Source organism: Eschrichtius robustus, chromosome 5, assembly GCF_028021215.1.
Source record: "Eschrichtius robustus isolate mEscRob2 chromosome 5, mEscRob2.pri, whole genome shotgun sequence".
In the NCBI taxonomy this organism is placed as follows: Eukaryota; Metazoa; Chordata; class Mammalia; order Artiodactyla; family Eschrichtiidae; genus Eschrichtius; species Eschrichtius robustus.
This window is the reverse complement of record NC_090828.1, coordinates 14531628-14554669: the sequence shown is the minus strand read 5'-3', so window position 1 is coordinate 14554669 and position 23042 is coordinate 14531628. Positions and strand designations below refer to the sequence as shown.

Below are 23042 nucleotides of genomic sequence, written 5' to 3'. Positions count from 1 at the left end.
GTGTCCCAGACGGTTTGGCAAAGGAAAGCTCTAATCAGACTCCTTTGAATTTATATTATTTCAGATTAATGGGTGATGAGATGCCAAAATACCTATCTGAATATAGTGGTGCCTGCTGTAGTTTGGTGGAAGTAAGCATTTGAGAGCTCAAAAATTTGATTTTGAAAATTTGAAAATACAGGGGAAAAGCTTGCATTTGGAAGAGGAAGAGACTAGTATCTAATTAAGAGCCAGATTTTTAGGTAACAGAGACAGCACATGAAATGCTTCTTTAAATGTGTGGGATCGTGTGGGCTTCACATGAAATGTACATGTGAAATGTAGGGATGGATGACATGCTGATTTAAGTGATGAAGGCTCAACAGCATCCTTTGGTGATATATCAGATTAAACCTCGGAGAGTTTTATGGCAGCACATTCCTAATTTTGACCTTTTCTCTCTGAACAAATCGGAGACTCAATCTGTAACATACTCCACAAGTTTAAGAGCAAGTTTTAAATTGAACATACTTGTTATTTTTGCAAAATTTGCCTTTGATGGATCAAACATATCGGTGATGCCAAGGACCTTCAGCGGCTCCTTCAAATCTGTTTGTGCTACAGCTGTGAACCTAGCACGAAAGCAGAAAATAGGGGGAAAATCAATATACTATAAATGATATAAAATGATATAATCAGTGCCAGTGGAAAAAAGGTTTACAAACAGATCCTTTTTAAAGTACACTCTGAACACCTATATCTTTAATTTTAATCCCAAGATTTAAGTACCAGGTAAGTAGAGAACAACTCGTCTCTCAAACACATACCTGGCAAAATGGCACAGTATCAGCAAGTAGGGGTGTCCTTACCCTCATGGGCAATAGGCTCCCCATTCCAGTCCTAGGAAGATCTACAGAAGCACTTTCTCTTATGCTGATGGGGAGATGCAGGGTTGCAACAGGGAAGAACCTCTGTATGCTATTACAAGTTAATCATTAAAGGGATGTTGTCTATAAGCTTAAATTACACATAAATGGCCCATCTCTGGGAACCCTGCCTCCCAGGTAATGAGCATTAAGCTAAAATACTTTTGTTTAGCTCACAGGAAACATCCTGACCAGGCCCGCCTGTGAATGACTGCGGGAAGGAAGAAATGAACACATCCCCTCTGGAGGCTGACGGGAACTAGGAAAGGTTTGACTTTACTCCCTCCCCTTTTAGTATAAAAGAAGCATGAATTCTAACTCAGGCAAGATGGTTCTTTGGGACACTAGTCCACCATCTTCTCAGTCTGCTGGCTTTCTGAATAAAGTTGCTATTCCTTGATATTTCTTGATTTACTGGTCTGTCATGCGGCGAGAAATACAAGCTTGGACTCAGTAACAGGGTGTTGATGAGTGTCTGGTATTCTGGAATATCTATCTATGGGTTCTTCCCCATACCCAACCACAGAGCCATGATCTTGGCTGCTGTAAGAGCCACCATACTTACTGGGATTGGGGATGGTCAAAAGAGAGGAAATACATTCCTGCTGGTTTGTGTTGGGATTCTGGAAGCATTTTACCATTAAAACAGGGGCAAACACTAGGAATGGTATTCATTTGGGTTTGATATGGATTTCTTGGATATTTGTGGACTATCTGGTATTAGAGCTATAGATATGTAAATGTCAGTTATTAAATCTATCATCAAAGGATGTTTTACCAGATTTTATCACATTCTGTGGGAAAGCAGCAAGGGTAAGTGAGCAGATTCTCATCACAGATGGGCTATTATGGTAATTTATATGGTAATTTACCATTATAACTATAATTTATGTACATCACCAGCTTCTTCATTTATGGCAAGCACTGCCTATGTGAAGGCTTATTTTACAACAAAAAGAAATACTCTTGGGAGAATTACTAATACTAATACTAATAAGAATTACTAATATTTATTATGAATGTACTCGTCTGATTACTTAACTCAGTGGCTAGAGAATTAAAAGCTATTAGAACTGGAAGGTATTGCCACCACCACTGAGGCCTGGGTGGTTTAAAGCCCTGGATACTGACAAAACAGTAATGTTGAAAAGTTTATAAAAAGGGGACATTCACTGCCTGCTTCACAGATCTGGGCAAAGCATTCTCTGACCTGTTAGAAATTTAGGAATCAGACAGAATTTGGGATTCCTTTCCCCTTGGTTTCAAGTCCTAACAGTTCAGGTTTCATCTATATTATACTTTTAGGGTATAATAGAAAAACTGCCCTAGATACTAATGTAAGAACTCTGCCTGGGTGGCTTCAAAATATTTCCTTATTACCTAACCTTTTGGACCTTGGTCTTTAGCAACTTCCAGGTAAAACTTAAGTACCTAGAATGAAACTCCTTATCAAAACACACGGAGCACTACTAAACTTTACTGTATTTTCAGCATGCTATCAGATGATGATATGCATCTGCTTTTCAGTCTTTTGAACAGTGACCTATATTAAAAGCCCTTGTAGTGGCACAAGAGCTGTAGTCTTGTGGAGGTTTAGAGACCAGGCTGCCTTCTTTCCTTCCCCGTCATCACTATCCTGCCATATAAGAGGCACAGGGATTGAAAACCAACTTTTACAAAAGCACAGCCTTGTAGTCCCACCATGCAACTTCTGCAAAATAAGGCAGGTTTCATGATGTGTCTATTTCAGCCTTCAGCTGTCCAGTATCTGACATAATCACTCCCAGGGATCGAGCAGTCCTGTTGTTTTCTCTTTTAGGGAAAGGGGCTACTTACTTGGGCAGGATGACCTGCACCCTCTTGGGCACCATGGTGCTCATCCAGCTGTCTATGGTCTTGGTGCTGATGTGCGGGATGATGGCCGAGAGTGGGGTGGAGCTCTCTGTCGGCAGCGCGATCAGCATGCTGATGCTCTCCCCGTGGTAGGGCAGCTCGATGAAGTTGTACCATAAGTCACTGGGGGTGCTTGTAGACCCTAAAGAAATCAGAGGCAGGTTCAGTGCATCCTTGGTGACTTCCAGAAGGGGCATGAATGGTTGCTGATCGCCAGGGTAGCTTCAGAGGGAAGACAGCAATTCAGGTTGAGAACTTCCCTATTCTAAACATAGCTTGCTTAAAAAACCCTCAACAAAATACTAGCAAACAGAATCCAACAACACATTAAAAGGATCATACACCATGATCAAGTGGGATTTATCCCAGGGATGCAAGGATTGTTCAATATACACAAATCAATCAATGTGATACACCATATTAACAAATTAAAGAATAAAAACCATATGATCATCTCAATAGATGCAGAAAAAGCTTTGGACAAAATTCAACACCCATTTATGATAAAAACTCTCCAGAAAGTGGGCATAGGGGGAACCTACCTCAACATAATAAAGGCCATATACAACAAACTCACAGCAAGCATCGTTCTCAATGGTGAAAAACTGAAAGCATTTCCTCTAAGATCAGGAACAAGACAAGGATGTCCACTTTCACCACTATTATTCAACATAGTTTTGGAAGTCCTAGGCACAGCAATCAGAGAAGACAAAGAAATAAAAGGAATACAAATTGGTAAAGAAGAAGTAAAACTGTCACTGTTTGCAGATGACATGATACTATACATAGAGAATCCTAAAGATGCCACCAGAAAACTACTAGAGCTAATCAATGAATTTGGTAAAGTAGCGGGATACAAAACTAATGCACAGAAATCTCTTGCATTCCTATACACTAATGATGAAAGATCAGAAAGACAAATTAAGGAAACACTCTCATTTAGCATTGCAACAAAAAGAATAAAATACCTAGGAATAAACCTACCTAGGGAGACAAAAGACCTGTATGCAGAACACTATAAGACACTGATAAAGAAATTAAAGATGATACAAACAGATGGAGAGATACACCATGTTCTTGGATTGGAAGAATCAATATTGTGAAAATGACGATACTACCCAAAGCAATCTACAGATTCAATGCAATCCCTATCAAATTACCAATGGCATTTTTTACAGAACTAGAACAAAAAAATCTTAAAATTTGTATGGAGACACAAAAGACCCCAAGTAGCCAACACAATCTTGAGGGAAAAAAACGGAGCTGGAGGAATCAGACTCCCTGACTTCAGACTATACTACAAAGCTACAGTAATCAAGACAATATGGTACTGGCACAAAAACAGAAATATAGATCAATGGAACAGGATAGAAAGCCCAGAGATAAACCCACACACCTACGGTCAACTAATCTAGGACAAAGGAGGCAAGGATATACAATGGAGAAAAGACAGTCTCTTCAATAAGTGGTGGTGGGAAAAATGGACAGCTACATGTAAAAGAATGAAATTAGAACACTCCCTAACACCATACACAAAAACAAACTCAAAATGGATTAAAGACCTAAATGTAAGACCGGACACTATAAAACTCCTAGAGGAAAACATAGGAAGAACACCCTTTGACATAAATCACAGCAAGATCTTTTTTGATCCACCTCCTAGAGTAATGGAAATGAAAACAAAAATAAACAAATGGGACCTAATGAAACTTAAAAGCTTTTGCACAGCAAAGGAAACTACAAACAAGACAAAAAAGACAACCCTCAGAATGGGAGAAAATATCTGCAAATGAATCAATGGACAAAGGATTAACCTCCAAAATATATAAACAGCTCATGCACCTCAATATTAAAAAAACAAACAACTGAATCCAAAAATGGGCAGAAGACCTAAAGAGACATTTCTCCAAAGAAGACATACAGATGGCCAAGAAGCACATGAAAATCTCCTCAACATCACCAATTATTAGAGAAATGCAAATCAAAACTACAATGAGGTATCACCTCACACCAGTTAGAACGGGCATCATCAGAAAATCTACAAACAACAAATTCTGGAGAGGGTGTGGAGAAAACGGAACCATTCTGCACTGTTGGTGGGAATGTAAATTGATACAGCCACTTTGGAGAACAGTATGGAGGTTCCTTAAAAAACTAAAAATAGAATTACCATATGACCCAGCAATCCCACTACTGAGCAGGGAAAACCATAATTCAAAAAGACACATGCACCCCAATGTTCATTGCAGCACTATTTACAAAAGCCAGGTCATGGAAGCAACCTAAATGCCCATCGACAGATGAATGGATAAAGAAGATGTGGTACATATATACAATGGAATATTACTCAGCCATAAAAAGGAATGAAATTGGGTCATTTGTAGAGACGTGGATGGATCTAGAGACTGTCATACAGAGTGAAGTAAGTCAGAAAGAGAAAAACAAATATCGTATATTAACGTGTATATGTGGAACCTAGAAAAATGGTACAGATGAACTGGTTTGCAGGGCAGAAATAGAGACACAGATGTAGAGAACAAACGTATGGACACCAAAGGGGGAAAGCGGTGGGGGGTGGGGGGTGGGGGTGGGATGAATTGGGCGATTGGGATTGACATGTATACACTGATGTGTATAAAATTGATGACTAATAAGGACCTGCTGTATAAAAAAATAAATAAAATAAAATTCAAAAATTCAAAAAAAAGAAATAAAAATAAAAATAACTTGCTTAGAAAGTCAAAGATAAGGGCAATTATTTCTTCCTTCCCTGGTAAAGAATTCTTTAGTCTAGACATGTCTTAACAGAATGCCTTTGGCCATCACTAAAGTCATACTAATTCTGTTGAGTAGAACTTAACTAGATCACAAGGCACTTAGAATACAGTGCTTTGCAAGTTGACCCTTATCATATGGATGGAGGAATGAATCTGAGCTGCCTAAGAATGATTCTTTTGGTGGTGTCTCTGAATGCATGTGAAGAGGAGGGAGGAAGGGAGGGGGTAAACAGCTTCCACTGTTTAGGGTCCACTCTGTGCCAGGCCCACACCAACCACCCCAATGCAATTAGCACCTACAGCGCCCCACCAGGTAGGTATACGCAGTCCTATTTTACAGCTGGGGAGGCTACAATTAGAGAAATTAAGTAATTTACCAAGGGACACATGGCTAAAAAGTGGACCAGGACTCAGTATGGACTCAGTACGTCTAATGCCAAAGATGATCCTCCTTCACTGCCTGACTTCCTACTCATTCTTCATTCATTCCAGTAACTACCATTAGGGCTTTTTGATACCTTATGGTACTTGTGCTTACTGATGAAAACCCAAGAAGGATTTAAACCAGCATTTCTCAGAATGTCATCTAGAGAACACACAACCTGCAAGACGTCCGGTAGACAAAACGGATTCCACATCCCAGGAAGTTGAGGAAGCACCAGACACTCGATTCTTCCTGCAGATTCATAATATACACCAATGCTAGAAAGGCTCTGAGGTATCCTGAAGAAAACTGTTTAACCCTAGTTATTCTCAGGTTTCCCAAACTAATTTGATCTTAGAACCCTTTTATCCCCACGTAAAATGTTCAAAACATTTAGCAACTGAGCAGCACAGCTGAGCACTGCCCATCCGAGTGGACGCAAGTACAGACATGATGGGCGCTGGAGAGAAGCCCAGGGTGTGAGCATGGGGCCCAGAGGGGCCATGAACTCCCGGGAGAAAAAGCCTTCCACAGAGCATGCCTTAGGAGCCCACGGAACATTTACATTAGACATGCGATGGGAGAGTTGTAAGAATTAACCAGGTGAATGGAAAACCAGCATTTCTAGATGACAGTGGATGTCTGAAATGTTTTCTGAAACACTTCCAACTTTTGAAGAAGACCTCGGTGATCTTGCTGAGGTTACTTAACCTCCGTGTGCCTCCTGGTTTGGAGAATGGAGAGACCAGGGATATTGAAAGTGTGTAGCTCACAGGATTGTTGTGATGATGAAATTAGAAGACATACACGTATAAGGTACTCAGCAGGGCCTGGCCCACGGTGGGTGCCCAGTGAACACTGGCTCCCTCTCCCTCCTCCTCTGAATGACCCGGAAGGACAACATATTTAAGAACGAGAGAAAAGAGAAAGTGAGTTTCTCTCATGATTGTCACTTGTCTTTTCTTTGGGGATGACTTTGCTAATCACTGCATCTGAGACAAGGAACGTCAGTAAGCCAGTTGTCCATAGACAGGGGTTGGGAGGGAGGCACTGATGGAGAGAGAGAGAGAGAGAGAGAGAGACAGCGTACTGTGTCTTCGTTACGTAACAAACACTTTTAGCTGTAAAATATGGTAAGAACAGTGAAGCTCTTAGAATGCATGACGCTACAGAATGACACGACAGCTTCTCCTTGAGGAAGAAATATGCGGGCAATTCATGGGGGTGCTCGATGTCTCCTGTCCCCACGTGCCGTCCTCGCCTGCAGGGCTGCTCAGGTACCCAGGGTGCCTGGCCTCAGCTCCAGACACACGTGGACTCTCCTTCTCGCCTGGGTCCCATCTTGGGGCTGCCTGAGAGTCCAAGATGGGAGTCTTTACCTTTACTTTTACCCTGCATGATAAAATGGTCTCAGCAGAAACTGAAAAATTGATGGAAAAGTGAGAAAAAAAACCCACTTCCTAATAAGCCCTTTAATCCTCAAAGAAAACATTAGGTTCCTACACTGGTAGAGCTCATTTTTAGAAACTGTGAAAAAGGGACTTCCTTGGTGGTGCAATGGTTAAGAATCCACCTCCCAACGCAGGGGACACAGGTTCAAGCCCTGGTCCGGGAAGATCCCACATGCCGCGGAGCAGCTAAGCCTGTGCACCACAACTACTGAGCCTGTGCTCTAGAGCCCGCGAGCCACAACTACTGAAGCTCGCACCCTCTAGGGCCTGCATACCACAACTGCTGAGCCCACATGCTGCAGCTACTGAAGCCCCCGTGCCTAGAGCCCGTGCTCCGCAACAAGAGAAGCCACCGCAATGAGAAGCCCGCGCACCGCAACGAAGACCCAATGCAGCCAAAATTAATTAATTAATTAAAAAAAAAAAGAAACTGCGAAATGCGGGAAGTTGTTAATAAATGACTGCTCTGGGGCATGAAATAAGGACCTGGAAGTATTCATTAGCCACTTCTAGAACTGTTTACTGTTCTGAAAGGTCAGGATCATGAAAAATGAAAAGTTAGAAGCTGGGGTGTGTTCGAGGTGGGCGAGAGCTGCTCCTTCTACCAGAGAACCCAGCCTCGACGGGATCATCATTAACTGGTCAGTAAGGTGAATAACTGCTCACCATTCTACATCTCGTCACTCACATCTGCCTGACGGTCCATTTCTCCCCGGCTCCAGGTCTGCTTCTGATCACGGGAGCTGATGACAAATGCTGGCTCAGCTGACTCCGTACACACGCCCCTTCCATGCTTATCTTTACAAAATAACCCCTTTCCTCTCCGTCCACCCAATCACAGAGGTACTGCTTTCACAGCATGGTTTTACAGAGGACAAAGGTTAAAGACACAAGATCTGGAGTTACAGGACCTGAATTCAAATCCTGGCTCAGACACACGCTAGCTCTGGGACTTCGGCAAGTTCCTGAACTCCAAGTCTTAGTTTCTCTATCTGTAAAATGGGACGTTAGTACCTGCCTTACAGAGCTGTTGTGAAAATTAAATGAGAAAATACATGCCCAGAGCTCAGCCCAGTGGCTGCACACAGCAAAAAACCTTCATTTATGGGTGTGAGCAGCTTTGTAAGATACTTTGCTTCTTGAGTATCAGAATCGATGCACCAAGAGAAACCACGCCCGCTGCATTGGGGCACAGCTCCCGGGCGGAATGAACCAGGCAGGGAAGGGGTATTTGGGAACCTTGTGTCAGAGCAGGAAGCCTGTCATCATGCCAGACCTCTTCCAGCCCCAGGCCCTCCATCCTTTAACATCTGGGAAGCAGACTGAGTGTTCTTTAATGAGGATAATTCCTGGAATATATAGAGATGTGAATGGAGCAGGCCCATTCATTCTAAAAAGAAGGGAAGAGGTGAAAGGGGAAAATCGGTCTTTTCTCTTAGATGAATCATGTTCAACAAAAACCTTTAATGAGACATAACAGGCAAAGAATCAAGTATTGAAAATATGGAGAAGATGTAAAACTTTCTGTAGGTGGTGCTTTGGGGATGGTCCAGTTTTTCTGGAAAGCCCCCTAAAGTACTCTGATTCTTATTTTAAGTCCTACAAGGGAGGCTGTATTGATAGCTAGGCTTGCTGAAGTGCAAAGAACTCTTCTCAGCCTGTAAAATCAGAGACAGTATTTTAAATATTCAGTATCAGGAAAGCCTTATAGATGAAAGTCCTTTTAATTACCTTCTACTACAAGCAGCTTTGTGGATTTCTGAGTCTTAAGGAACTGTTCAGGCTATATTTAAGTAGAAATTGAAATATACATTTGAAAAAAAGAACCACAACAAGTAGACCCACTGTATATAGTAGTCTATATTCAGGCTGCAGTGGAAAGGTAGTCTGGGGAGAGTTAATGGGAAAGGAGGAGTGGTTTAAGCAACTGGGTGAGTGTTGGTGCCATTTGCTGGGCGAAGGAACACTGCGGGGAGAGCTAGATGGCAAGGGCAAGAGTATATTTATCTGTGGAACCAGAACTTAATAGACAACTAATTAGAGACATAATATGGATATGTAGGTATGAGTTGGAAGCTCAGAGGAGAGTGGAAGCTAGAAACATACTGTATATTCATAGACACACATGTATATACACAAACATATGTGTGTTTGGAATTCTTTGTGGTCTTTTTCAAAGTCTCTTACATCTAAATCCATAACCATAAAAACAGAAAATTTGTAACAACTTTGATTTAGCAATTCCTATCCAAGGACATTACCTTTAGAAGTTCTGACACAAATATCTAAAGATTTACGTACAAGAATGCTCACTGTAGCGTTGTTATAGGAAAAAAAGTAAATGGCCATCCCGAAGGTATTATGATACGTTTATAACATTATGGAGTGTTATGCAGCTGATAAAAGGATCAAGCAGTTCCATGAGAATTGACATAAAAGGTTTTCCAAGATAGACTGTCTAATGAATAAACAGATTACAGAATAGAAATTATAGTGTAATCCTATGTATGCAAAAAAGTTGGATAGACAAATTTTACATATCCATAGAAAAAGCCTCAAATGATATCCATAGAAAATGCCTCAAAAAGCCTAGCACTTAATAGGGGTTTTTATGCTGGGAAATGGGAATATAGAGTAACATTTACTTTCTGCCTTATATACCACTGTATTTGAGGACTTTGCAATGAATATGAAATACATTTCTACTAATTTTTAAGGCTTTTTTTTTTTAATGGAAAAGTCTCTGCCCTCAAAGTGCTTACACTTTATGGGGCTTAAGTCAGAAGAGTTTTCCCCTCCTATTTTCTACCCTCTCCCTTAATGTTATTAAGGAAATCCTCTCAGAGACCTTGATGATTATCTTGGAGGAAAAGTCAGGAAGGCTGAAAAACAGGTAAATGGAAGGACAATGTTTCAGCAAAGTGACCAAAGATGGCGAGGCCTGGCTGAGGCCCCACAAGGCACTGGGCAGGTGGCACCAGAGCCTGAGTGAGTGAGTTCAGGCAGCCTGGCCTGGCTCAGCTGTCAGGACCACCTGCCTCCCATCGCTGGCTGGTCGAGTGGGCCAGATTGCGATGAGACAGGAAGAAAATGGTGACTGGCTGTGTGGTCTATGGTCATGAAAATAAATGACTTCTTGGGGCCACCACAGACTGCTGAGCTTTCTCCAGAAGACAAACCTGCCTCGTCTTTCCATGAAAAACTTCTCTGCCGGCCAAAGAGGGAAACCTGGGAGTAGATGACACCACTGGACTCTGTCTCCTGGCCCACAAAGGAGCTGGGTTCCAATCCCAAGTTACTCAGTAAAAACCCATGACAGCGTAGAAAGCGGGGGCAGGAAGGATGGTCCCAGACCACTTACAGTGTGTACTGGGCAGGGAATGAGAGCAAGGGGACTTTCACGTTCTGTTCTGAATTCAGTACAGATCAATCAAGGTCTGACAGCTAACAGACAGGACACCAAACTGGGTCAATTCAGCAGAGTTTAATGAAGGGACCACTTATAAGGCAAGGATAGGGTACAGAGGAGCCATTAAGGATGGTACCCTGGGCTACAAACAGTGGGGCACCATTACCAGCCTTAGCCTGGGAGGGCCGAGGGTAGGGGCTGGTGGCCCAGAGAGAAAGAGCCTTTGGGCAGGTCCTGATGGCAGGAGACCTTGGGTGGAAGGATGCTGCGGCCCTGGCGATGCAGGGAGAGGGCTGGGAAGCCAATGCCCAAGCGCGCTCTCCTCCCTTACCCCATCACCTGCTGGTTCACCGCACTAGCCAGTCAACGGGAAGCCAGGGGAAAAGGGAGCCCACTGATGCAGTCTCCTGGGGCTTCAGAAGAGGGTGGAGAAGGGAGAGCATGAATCAGGGAAGGCGGGGGAAGAGATCCCCCACACTGTGGAGCTGTGGAGTTTGAATCTTGGACCATAAGAATGTATGTGTGTCTTACTTTCCATAAGGCACACCACAGATTCTTAGACAAATCAGTTCTTAATTGAAAAGCCACCTGGATATGTAACTCCCTCTCTGGGAACATCCTATATACTCAAGAAAAGCATCTTCCATTCCTACAAACATTTTAATCTTTCATGGGAATGCCTACAGAAGCCTTGCTGATTTATTCTTTACTGACTTATTCATTATTTTTCAGCAACAGAAATATACAGTAAATGAGGCCTCCTCGCGTTTTGTTTTATTAGAATGTGTACAAAGATTGACCTAAAATAAAATAACTGTGCTTCGGATAGGAGCCGGGGGCCACGCTTGCATTCCATGACGTCTTCCTGGGCAACGTAACCTGAGAATGTGTTCTGGACAAAAAGAGCCTTTCATTGGTCTCAGCTGCTTAGCATGCTACCTTTCTGCAGGACTTTTTTTTTTTTTTTTTAATATTTATTTATTTATTTGGCTGCACCGGGTCTTAGTTGCGGCATGCGGGATCTAGTTCCCTGACCAGGGATCAAACCGGGGTCCCCTGCATAGGGAGCGCAGAGTCTTAACCACTGGACTGTCAGGGAAGTCCCTCTGCAGGGCTTTTAAATACATATTATCTTGATAAAATTTATTGAGTGAATGACAGAATTCTACCTGGACGTTTGATGAAAGACATGGGAGAAGGAAAGTGACTTTATTGTGTCCCTCGCATGAGTCATTTCTGAATTTAAAGAATCAGGCAGCTGGAGAAACGTTGAGCAGTGCTTGATCTAATATATACTGTATATGCAAAGGGAATACTTGGGACCCACATGTCCACATATAGATTGGAGACATAAAGGCTAACTTATAGAGGAAAAAGAAGTTTAACTTAAACTGGACCACTGATACTTCAGTGAAAGCAGGTTTAAAAAACAGTCACCAGCCTTAGTTACCTATGTGTGGTAATGACTGCAGAGGTGGGTCATTTTCTTTTTCCCCCAACTGTAAAACTGACACATGTTCCTTCAAAAAAATTTCAAACTCAAACAAAGAAAAATAATCATTTGAAATACTACCACTTAACATTTTATTGAACATCCTCCAAGACATGTCTGTATGAATATATAGAAAGTATTTTACATAAATGAGATGAAACAGCATCTGCTGTTCTGTAACTTGTTTTCTGAAATCAACCACATATTATATAACTCTCTACTTATATAAATCTAATTATCATGTGTGTTCCACTACATGTACGTATATGGCTTCTATTTATTTGCTAGTGTATGATTATCTTCATATTATAAATTCCTTGGCATGAGACTGCTGAGGCGGGGCTTCTAGAAAGTCCTCCAGACCACGGCTCCCCACCACCAACAGCGCCCAAGGGTGCCCACGTGCCCCCCACACCAGAGCCACCATTGGGCTTCGTCAATCTTCATAATTTTTGCTAATCTGATCAGTGGAAAAGAGATCTAATTTTTACTTTTATTTTCGATTTGGTAATGTAAGATTGCTAATGATGACTTGACAATGCATGCAATATGTTTCATGTCCATGATAATTCTCATTTTGTGAATTGTCCTGTCATCTTTAAATTTCAACCTAAAAGCATTACATGTGTTATACATTAATCCATAACCTTTGTAAATAATGCAAAGACTTACCATGAGCTTTTAAAAAATCCTGCCCTCTCCTCCCCTGCCCTCTATAAAAAATAAAAAGGCAGATTTGCTCTTGAGCTAAGTGACAGCACCCGAGGGCCTTTCTGCGGCTGGCACATTCTAGGACTGAGTCTCACCGAGTGTGAACTTACCGCACCGGAACACGGAGAGCTGGGCCAGCATCGGCACTTGGTAGGATTTCCCATCAGCTGCCACAAACGTGCGCTTCTTTGTGTTCTCAGGCTGAAACCGTGATTTCCATAAACCCTTAAAATACACTGCATTGACCAGGACCAGTCTGGTGAGGACACCGTCGAGGAGATCCGGGGACAGCAGATTGTCGATCATACCTGGGCAGTCAGAGAGCAGACACAGAGGACACTCAGGATTGGCAGTCCGCTTGGGGGCAAAAGGCAGCTGCAGGGTCGGGGGGAATGAAAAATCTGAGAAATTTTAAGATTCAAAGATTTGTAAAATTTTAAGATTCAAAGATTTGTAAAATTTAAAATTTCCAACATTTTTAAAAGAACTTTTACAATATCCTCTTGTCCCTTCTAATTTTTTTCCTCACTAAAAATTAAAAGCTGAAAACAAGTTAAAAATCAGAGAACCAGAAAAGACTTCAGAGACCCTCTACTTAGGGTTACCAAACTTTTCATCAAGAAATTCTTTTATAACTAATTCCCTATAAACCCCATATTTTAAGAACATTTTGCTCATCCGCATAAGCTATACTTAATTCATAATTAATTTCTCTGCTTTTGATAATAACTGACATGTATGACTGCCAGTGAGGGCTTTTGGTCGGCACAAGATAAACAGTTGTCGTGTTGCTTTGTTGTAACCACTGGGTTGATTTAATCCCAGTTAAAAATAAAGGAACACTTCGGCCTGTGTAATGTTATCAAAGGCAAATGCTTAATTTCTCTTAAGATTTTAGGAATGTTGAGCATTAGTTTGGAATCCCTGATTATTATATAACTACTTAAAGAAGAGTTGAGACTAAAATTGGTATCTATATTTATGCGTCAGGGATCCATCTAGGCTCATATTATAGAGATAAAAAGACATGGGGTCTCTCCTAGAATAATTAATTGTTAAGGAAGATGCTCTTCACAAGATATCAGGATGGTCCAGCTTGTTTGTGCAGGAATGAAGCACACACAACTGTTGCAATTTCAGGATGTTCTTGTGAAGTCACAAAGACCCTTCTAAAGTGCTACCTGTGCTTGAAGCTTTGAATTTTCATTTAGGTTCCTTTTGCTTGGTTTTTGAAGATTCAACTGTGCGTTTGTGTGTGTGTCTGTGTGTGTGTGTGTGTGTGTGTGTGTGTCTGTGTGTGTGCGTATATGGGTTTAAGAGAGATCACTAACACTAAAGCTATTAAAAATTAGTTCAGTGTAGCTTTTGGTCCAACTTTTTAAAAATGATCGTAATATAAATGCAAGTTACAGTACATTAAATGGTGAGAATAAAACCAACAGCTTCTGAAGAAGCAAGAATATCTGATTCAGCAGAGAGAGCTTTAAGTTCTTTGAAATGAAGCTCAAGAAGATTCTGAGGTACAATAAACAGATGTTTACGTAAGTCATGGTAAAGAAGCACACTCGAGGATTCCCTGACCCACAGGGCGCCCAGCAAGACAGTGTCATCATTGCTCATTACTTACACAAGGGGGCACCAACGCCACCTTTCATCAGGATCTGGAAGGAAAATACATGCGATATAAATAGCCATCGCTCAAAGCAAAGCGGCTTCTGTGAACAGACTCTGTCCTGTGGGAAGGAAGTGAAAACTCTGTGCTCCAGCGATAGCAAGCTCTTGAGAGCTGGTTTCCCAATAGCGAAGGCTGTGTTTTGCCTTTGCTGGGACCATTACCCAGTCCAATTCCTACTTGCCTTTGAGACATAGCTCAGTGGTCCCCTCTTCTTATATCTCTTCTCTGTCACTCCTCCCCATCTCCTGGAGTTTCCATAAAGCCCAATGCTCAGCACCATCGTTACACTGCGGTATTTTATTCTAGCCAAATGCAGCATCTGTCTCCCTCAACTAAACTGTGAGCTGCACAAGAGCAAGAACCCTGTCATTCATTTTTTAAAAATCACACCTAAGATTCTATGTTCACTATTCTGTTGTAGCACACCAAGAGTCTGAAAGAATCTCTTCTGCCCTTTTTTCCTAAGGTAAATAAAGCCTCTTATTGCCACTGGTAGAACTAAGATATAATAAGGGGGCACAAAGAAATAAAAAGAAAGGATAAAAGAGAAGTGTAAGAAATGCATGGTTTAGAGGCAAGGAGGCACATGGGGGACCTGCCATCAATAACTGCCATAAACATGCATCCATCACCCATCCACCCATCCATCCACCCACCTATTCATCCATCCATCCATGTATCCAGTCTTTGATGTCTACCTGAGAAAACAAAACAAAATAAAAATAAAACCCACCCTTCCAAAAGCTATAGATTAGAGGGAAGTGGAGGCTGATATAAGTGACTTGGAAATGCAATTGTAATAAATATCTTCAAGTGAAAGTACTTAAGGATGTGAGGGCAAATAAGAGGGGGATGTGATCTGGTGGATGAGGTCAGGGATGGATGGATTCCTTGAGGAAGTATTGCTTGAGCCAATAGCTATAAAAATAGCTCACATTCGTTGAACATTTGCAAAGTGCCAACCACCTTGCTGAATGACTTATGCTTATTATTTATAGTCCCATAACAACCTTAATGTTATTATAACAATTCTAGTAGGTACCACTGCTCTATCTCCATTTTACAGACGAGGACGCTGAGGCACAGGGTTAAGTAACCTGCCTAATGGTACACAGCCAGCAGGTGGCAGAACTGAGGTTCAAACTGGGCTCTCACGCTTGTAACTATTATGCCATTCATGAGATAGTGTGAAATGAACAGGCAAGGGGCAACGGGGAAGGAAAGCATTCCAGGTAGCAGGATGCACCGGGGCGGGGGAGGGGCCGGGGGGGCTCCTGTGATTGGAGAGAGGATGGCAAGTGTGAGAGTTGGGAGGAAGCCCACGTGGTTGGGGCTGAGGCCGCAGAGAGGTGGCAGGGCAGCCCCAGCCAGGCCATCACCACATCCCTAGCACACTGGAAAGGCCGCCCCCCCCACTCTCTGCAGGGCAGGATCTGTCATCACGCAGCGGTCTTCCACACGTGGACAGTTTGATCAGCAGGGTCCTTCTGACACCTCGCATATACACAAGTGCCTCTGAGCGGGCAGTTTGGAAATTTGTGGCAGTGTTTCTGGTTGCACAGACAGTGGCCAGAGATGCTACACGTCCTGCAGTGTTCAAAACAGCCCAAACAATGAACTATCCTGCTTTCAAACGCCCCGCTGCGTAGTCACGTTCGTGAGAAACCTGCTCCTTGTCATCTGAGCCCAGAACCTTATTCTTGTTCCGGTGTAAACACAAAGTATCTTTTATTTTGGATACTTTTAATGTATGCTGAGTTTGTCAGGAATGCGACTACCACGCAAACCAAGGGGAGCTTGTACTTGTTTTGCTCGGAAATTTACCAAGAGTTTTGCAGCGTTTTAGAAAAAACTGCCTCAACGATGGTAACACAGCCCGTGGTTTTCGTGTCGCCAGTGCAGTGTGCCTGTCTCGGTCTGCTTTTGTGGCTGTCAATTCACAGGCAATGTGAATGTCGATTCTTATTCTAAGAATCTGACTGTTACGTATTCAGGGATGGCTGTACCCCAGGGTTTACCTGCTGAACTACATCTGTAAATAACTTTTGTTTGTCCTGGTATTACAGTTTGGCATTATATTATTTTTTTAAAAATTTGTGTACATGTGCATAGGTTATATGAGCTACGAGTTTCATTTCAAGAGAGTAAACAGAGTGAAAATCTTTGTTTAACAGCGGGAGTTAGGTCTGCAGGGTTGAAAATCACTTTTCTAGTCTCATCGCTTTCCCTTCCCCGGTTGCTGTGAGAAATACATTGAGTCAGTGTGTGTTCAAGTGGTTTGAAATGGTCGGGCGTCATCCTGAGGGACTTACTACTCCCAGGACACAGCAAAGAAGAAGGCTGGGTGGGTGCTGACACGTCACATCATACAGCTACCCGCATCTGAGGGCCATCAGCTTCCTACCTCTGTTCTTAGCCCTACAGGCTCAGAAAAACACACTAACCCCCTCCCATTTGCTGGTCTCCTGATCATTTCGTGGTTTCAGGAAGGGAGCCCAGGTTGCACCATGCAGGATCCTGTTGAAAAGGGATGTCACAGGTTTACCAAAACCAGACGCTGGCTCTCCTCCACCCTCCAGAGCATTCCCCATCCGGCTCTCCTCTAGCCCCTCACATGGTTTGCAAATATGCACATCTACAAGTCTGGAGGGAGACTGGGGGAGAACTTGCTTTAGTGCAGAATGCTAGGCCCCTGCCTCAGAGATTCTGCCTCAGTAGATTGGGGTTCAGAGATCTGCATTCTTTTTTTTTTTTTTTTTTTTGCTTGGGATCTTAGTTCCCTGACCAGGGATTGAACGCGGGCCCTCAGCAGTGAAAGCGCCTAGACCTAACCACTGGACCATCAAGGAATTCCCCAGAGATCTGCATTCTAAACACATGCCCCAGGAACCACGCTTTGAGAGACATGACCCGAAAAGCCAGAGTTTCCCCAAGTTTTGTCTTTGGGCTTACTCTCCTTATTGAGTCTCTTTTGCTTCCACTCTTGTGACTTCAACTCTCCCCTTCGGTGAAAAACGGTTCCCAAATCTCTATTTCTAGCCTTAACTCTCCTCTGATGTTCTGGACCTACCTCTCCCTCTGAATATTTCCACCTGAACCTCAAGTTTACAAATTAACAGGCTAAAAACACTGATGTTAGACATTTCTTGAGTTTCATGGAGGGAGAGATGCACGTACACAAGTAATTACATAGTGTGGATGTGCTCTAATGAAGGGTGCGGTCGTGGATAAGCATATGCCCATCATAACCGGGGGAGGCACTTACTTCCTGGGAGGACAGAAGCAAGAGATGAGGAAGGGGAGGGGAGAGGGAAGGGGGAGGGGCATCATAGGGGCAGGGGGTTAAGAGGAACAAACTATTATGTATAAAACAAGCTACAAGAATGTACTGCACGACACAGGGAATACAGCCAGTATTCTATAATAACTATAAATGGAGTATAACCTTTAAAAATTGTGAATCACTGCATTGTACACCTGTACCTTATATAATATTGTACGTCAATTATGCTTCAATGTAAAAAGAAAGAGGCAAGGAAGGTGTGGGGAGAGCTCAATCCCGAATCTTAAAGGCTGAGAAGCACATTCTGGGCAAAGGGAATGTGGATACGGAAGTAGGAAGGAATGAGCACTAAAACCTTCGAAACAGACAAGGGCCTGTGGGCAGGGACTCTGGAGATGAGACGCTGCGGAGAAAGAAGAGAGTGTGCAGAGCTGTATTCCGCCCTGCTGCCCGAGAGCCACAGGGAGACAAGTCCCCAGGGGGCACAGGGGATGGCGGCAGGAAAAGGGTAGGAAGGCGGACTGAGCCGTGGGGTCCCTGAGAGAGAAAGGGCGGAGCAGTCAGTGGGCCCAGGCCTTTCACAACAGAAGGGCCACTGGACACGCAGGCCCCAGTGAGGGTCTCAGAGCCCAACTCACGCTTTCATTCATAAAGTGGAAGATCACGCCCGCTCATTCCTGGGAACCGTGGCCACTCACCCCTGGTCTCGTTCCTAACCCACACGTTGATGGAGTCACAGGCGGAGGCAGGGTCTTCGAAGTTCGCGTTCCGGACTTCACACTGAAACACGTCTTTGTTCCTCGTGACGAAAGGCACTTCCATCTTAAAGCCATTCTTCACAAACACGGCATTGGCCACCGTCACAATATCTTTATTCTTCTTGGAGACGATGGCCTTGTTGATCTTCTTTAACACTTTACCGACTCCTGAAGGAGAAAGGAGAAAATGCAGCAATATTTCCGCAAGAATGTAGGAAGGTTGTTTTTTTTTTTTTTAATATCGTCTATATTATGGCAAATAAGAACAGTATAAACAAAACTAGTACGAGTAGCAAGAGACTAAGTCATCTGCTTTCTCAGTGGCCTTCTGTTAAGAAAAGGGAGGGCGTAGAATGAAGTATAACTATTAATAGCCCCTAAAGATCAATTGCGCTTCCAGCCTCAAAGCAGGCATCTTCCAGGCCTTCTCCACAACTTCCCCAAGTAGACCTCGCTCTCCTGGAAGACTTTCCTGGCACCAGGTCAATAGGGAGACTGGAAAACTCTTCAGTTATGTAGCCATGGGGGAATAAACCAAAGGACTCTTCCTAATCTCGTCTCTCTTTCTTAACAATCTGAAGCGCTATTTCCTTTCTTGCCAAAGATGTAACAACACGATTTTTCTCTATTTTCGGGAAAAAAAGGCATAAAGTTGAGCATCAGAAAGACTATAAAAAATGGCCACGTGCCACCATCCAAGAACAAGGTGATTTTTACTTGATACGAAGCTCACAAAGTAAGGGAATTAGTTTTACGGCAACGTAAGCTTTATTTCACACAGGCCATTCATACACGCTCCATTTAGTTTCAGAGCATGGAAAAGAGGGAAATGTTATAAAGGATGAAATGTGTTCCTACAGAGAGCTCGAATTACAGATCTGTCTTACTCGCTTGGGGTCCTTTCAAAAGGACACTGTCCTAAAACAACCGGCAGAGTCACCTTGACGGTCCCCTGGAGAGCTGACCTGTCATTCTTAAATAATGGCAGTTAAGAGCCCCACGGTTTGGCCCTCTGTGAGGCCTCTGGAGACTGCACCCCTCACGGGTTCTGTGGGGCAGGCCCAGCAGGAGTGGGCAGGCACGTTGTATAACGAAGGGACCAGCAGACTTCAGAGCCCAATCGTGGCACTTGTCCCTTTCAACTCCTCCACGGTCCCCAGTCTCCTGCCCAGAAAAGATCAGGGCAGATCCTCCTCCTGTGCCCCAGACTGTCCTGCCTCTGCCCTCAACCAGAGTGCCGCTGTCTTGAGTTCTCAGAGGCTGAGCCCAAAGCAGGGCCTGAAAACCCACCCGGGCTCCCCCGGTGAGTCTGTCATGTGAACTGAAGTCATTCCACAACTCGACTGCTAGTGATTTTGGAGGAAGAAGAGATGGGGGTTGGGGGGAGTTGCCAACAGACCAATGTTGTCAAAACTTTAGAAACACTACTTAAAATGAATGTGGCTCAGCGGGAAGACAAACAAGGACAATCCAGTTGCTCTTTTGGAGTGGTGCTGGCCCACAGGGCCTGGGTGGCGCTGGGAGAGGCCAGGAACCCCGTGGGTGATTCACTATGAGGTTATAAATCACCAAGAGTTCTGTGGGCTTCCAAGCAAGGGTACAACGGTGTGTTCCAAATATTTAGTCCCCCAGTGCTTCCAACAGGTGAACAAACTGGAAACTCACGCAACAGTTTAATGCCCTGTAAACAGAGCGGGGCGGGTGGGCATCTGGTGCTGGCAGCCCCCGGGGGCTACACTGAGAAGGATCTAACTGGGGCACAGAGGGGAGCCCTGGAGTACGCAAACCCCCATCTCTCCTCCTCTCCCAGCGAAGGCACCAATGCGGTCAAGATTCCTAGAACTTTATGGCCAGTGGGAGTGGCGGAATGTGGGTGGGAAAACATCCTCGCTTCCCAGTAAAGCAACTAAAACCTGGATGTGAGATGGGACTTGTCAAGGTGACGGCACAGGCTGGTGCCAAGGAAGGGCTCCAAGGCTAGCGCTGGCCCATGCCCAGCACTGTGGAGGGGGCGGTGGGAGGGGACTCGGCTGAGAAACCTGAGCTAAAGCTGAGGGACAGCACTAGGGGGTGTAAGCTCTTAAGCTTAAACAGGTAATTAAAACGGGGCTTTCTTTCAAGAAAACGAAACCATTCCTACTGGGCCTTACTTTGTTTTTTTTTAATTTATTTATTTTATTTATTTATTATTTTTGGCTGTGTCGGGGCTTCCTTGCTGCGCGCGGGCTTTCTCTAGTTGCGGTGAGCTGGGGCTTCTCTTGTTGCGGAGCACGGGCTCCAGGTGCGTGGGCTTCAGTAGTTGTGGCGCGCGGGCTCAGTAGTTGTGGCTCGTGGGCTCTAGAGCGCAGGCTCAGTAGTTGTGGCACACGGGCTCAGTAGTTGTGGCTCGCGGGCTCTAGAGTGCAGGCTCAGTAGTTGTGGCGCACGGGCTTAGTTGCTCCGCGGCATGTGGGATCTTCCCGGACCAGGGCTCGAACCCGTGTCCCCTGCATTGGCAGGCGGATTCTTAACCACTGCACCACCAGGGAAGCCCCGGGCCTTACTTTTAAACAAACTTCTTTTATAGCTTTTTATTTTGAAATAATGATAGAATCACGGGAAGTTGCAAAACAATATACAAGGTGGTCCTGTGTATTTCCACTTTTCACCCAGTTTCCCCAATGGTAGTATCTTGCATGATGGTAGTACAGATCCACAACGAGAAAACTGCCACTGGTGCAGTCCCCAGAGCTCATTCACTTGTTTTACATACGTGTGCGTGTGTGTGTGTGTGTGTGGCTCTATGCAATTTTACCCCCCATGGAGATTCGTGCGTCCGCCACCTCAACTGAGACGCAGAGCGGTTCCATCAGCATAAGGCTGACCCGGGCTGCCCTCCATGGTCACACCCACCCACCTCCCCAGATTACGGATTTAAAAGTACGTTCACAGCCATGATGCATTCTGAGCCCTGTACAACATAGAGAGGGGGCAGACGGGAAGTCTTCTTGTTAGAGATGAGAAAACAGGGGCATTCAAGAGGTCAAGTGACTGCCCAAAGTCCCACAGCTACCGAACGGAGACCAGAACCCAGCTCTCCTGACTCCTAGCATTGCCACTGTCCCTTAGAGGAGACTGGCCCTCAAGCCCAGGGGGCACCAAGCAAGACCCCTCCCAGCTGCTCTGCTCCTCGCTGCGGTAAGCAAAGACCAAGCCAGGGGCCCTCCAGACTGGGACTCCTGCAAGGCCCGCCAGCCAGGCCCAGGCGCACGCACCATTCACGCCGTATCTCATCACCGTGGTGAGCTGCTTCTTGGTCCTGCCGTCGGCTCCCAGCTGAAGCATCCCCAGGACAGACGCAATCCCGTGGGGGGAAACGACGATGTTGTCATGAGGCCGGGACTTGACAATCTGATTGAACACCTGGATTCCTGTGTCCGAGCCTAGTTCCTCCAGAGACAGGGGATTGAACTGGGAGCACACAGAGGGCAATGTCACGGTGGCCACGAGGAAGAAGGGAAAATGCCAATTCATGGTTCCTTCTGGCAAGGACAACCTGAAAAATGAAATCAAGAAAATATTTACATTCTACATTTAATGAATACTTTTTTGGAGGCTACTTTGTACTCAGCTAGATATGATTTACTATACTCAGTGTAACTGAATGTCTTTAATATATTCAAGACACAACAGTGTAGATTAGATTGTTTTCCTTTATGTATATTTTGTTAGGGGGATGGGGAGCGAGAGGAAGGAAACTTCCACTTGCTGGTCCCAACTCTGTGCCAGGCACAGTTCTAATCATTATTTCATCCTTGTTACCACCCTTCATCCAATCACACCAATATTTACTGAGAGCCTGCTGTGTGCCAGGCACTTGTCTAAGTGCTGAGCATAGAAATATAAGTAAGATGGCCAAGACCCCTGCCCTCCTGGAGTTTATATTCTAGAGGGGAGACAGAAAGTAAACCAGGAGGCAATAAAGTCATTTCAGAGAGGGATCAGGCCACAACAATAAGACACGGTGAAGTGAGTGAATGGAGTGGGGGAGCATGGGACAGGACAGGCAGGGAGGGCACCTCTGCAGAGGGACACGTGTGCTGAGAGCTGAGTGACGAGAAAGTGGGGAAGGATGTGCCAGGCAGAAGGACGGCAGGGCGAAGGCCCTGAGGTGGGAACAGAGGTGGATTGTCGGGAGCTTGGTGTGCCAGCGATGTAAGGGACATGGAGGGGAGAAGTTGGGGAGGAGGAGAAGAAGAAAAAGGGGCCAGATCCTGAAGGGCCT

At 44.3% G+C, this 23042-nt stretch overlaps 1 protein-coding gene across 3 annotated transcripts in view; it reads right to left on the bottom strand.

The window, feature by feature from the left end:
• Positions 1-23042, bottom strand: part of SERPINE2 (serpin family E member 2) — a 74430-nt gene that overhangs the window by 6234 nt on the left and 45154 nt on the right. For all 3 annotated transcript variants that reach the window (XM_068544340.1, XM_068544341.1, XM_068544342.1), the window contains 5 exons: positions 22033-22313; positions 18719-18946; positions 13173-13370; positions 2742-2940; positions 511-611 (listed from right to left, as the gene is read on the bottom strand). In XM_068544340.1, coding sequence (XP_068400441.1) covers positions 511-611; positions 2742-2940; positions 13173-13370; positions 18719-18946; positions 22033-22313 — 1007 coding nt within the window. The remainder of the gene's footprint in view (positions 1-510; positions 612-2741; positions 2941-13172; positions 13371-18718; positions 18947-22032; positions 22314-23042) is intronic.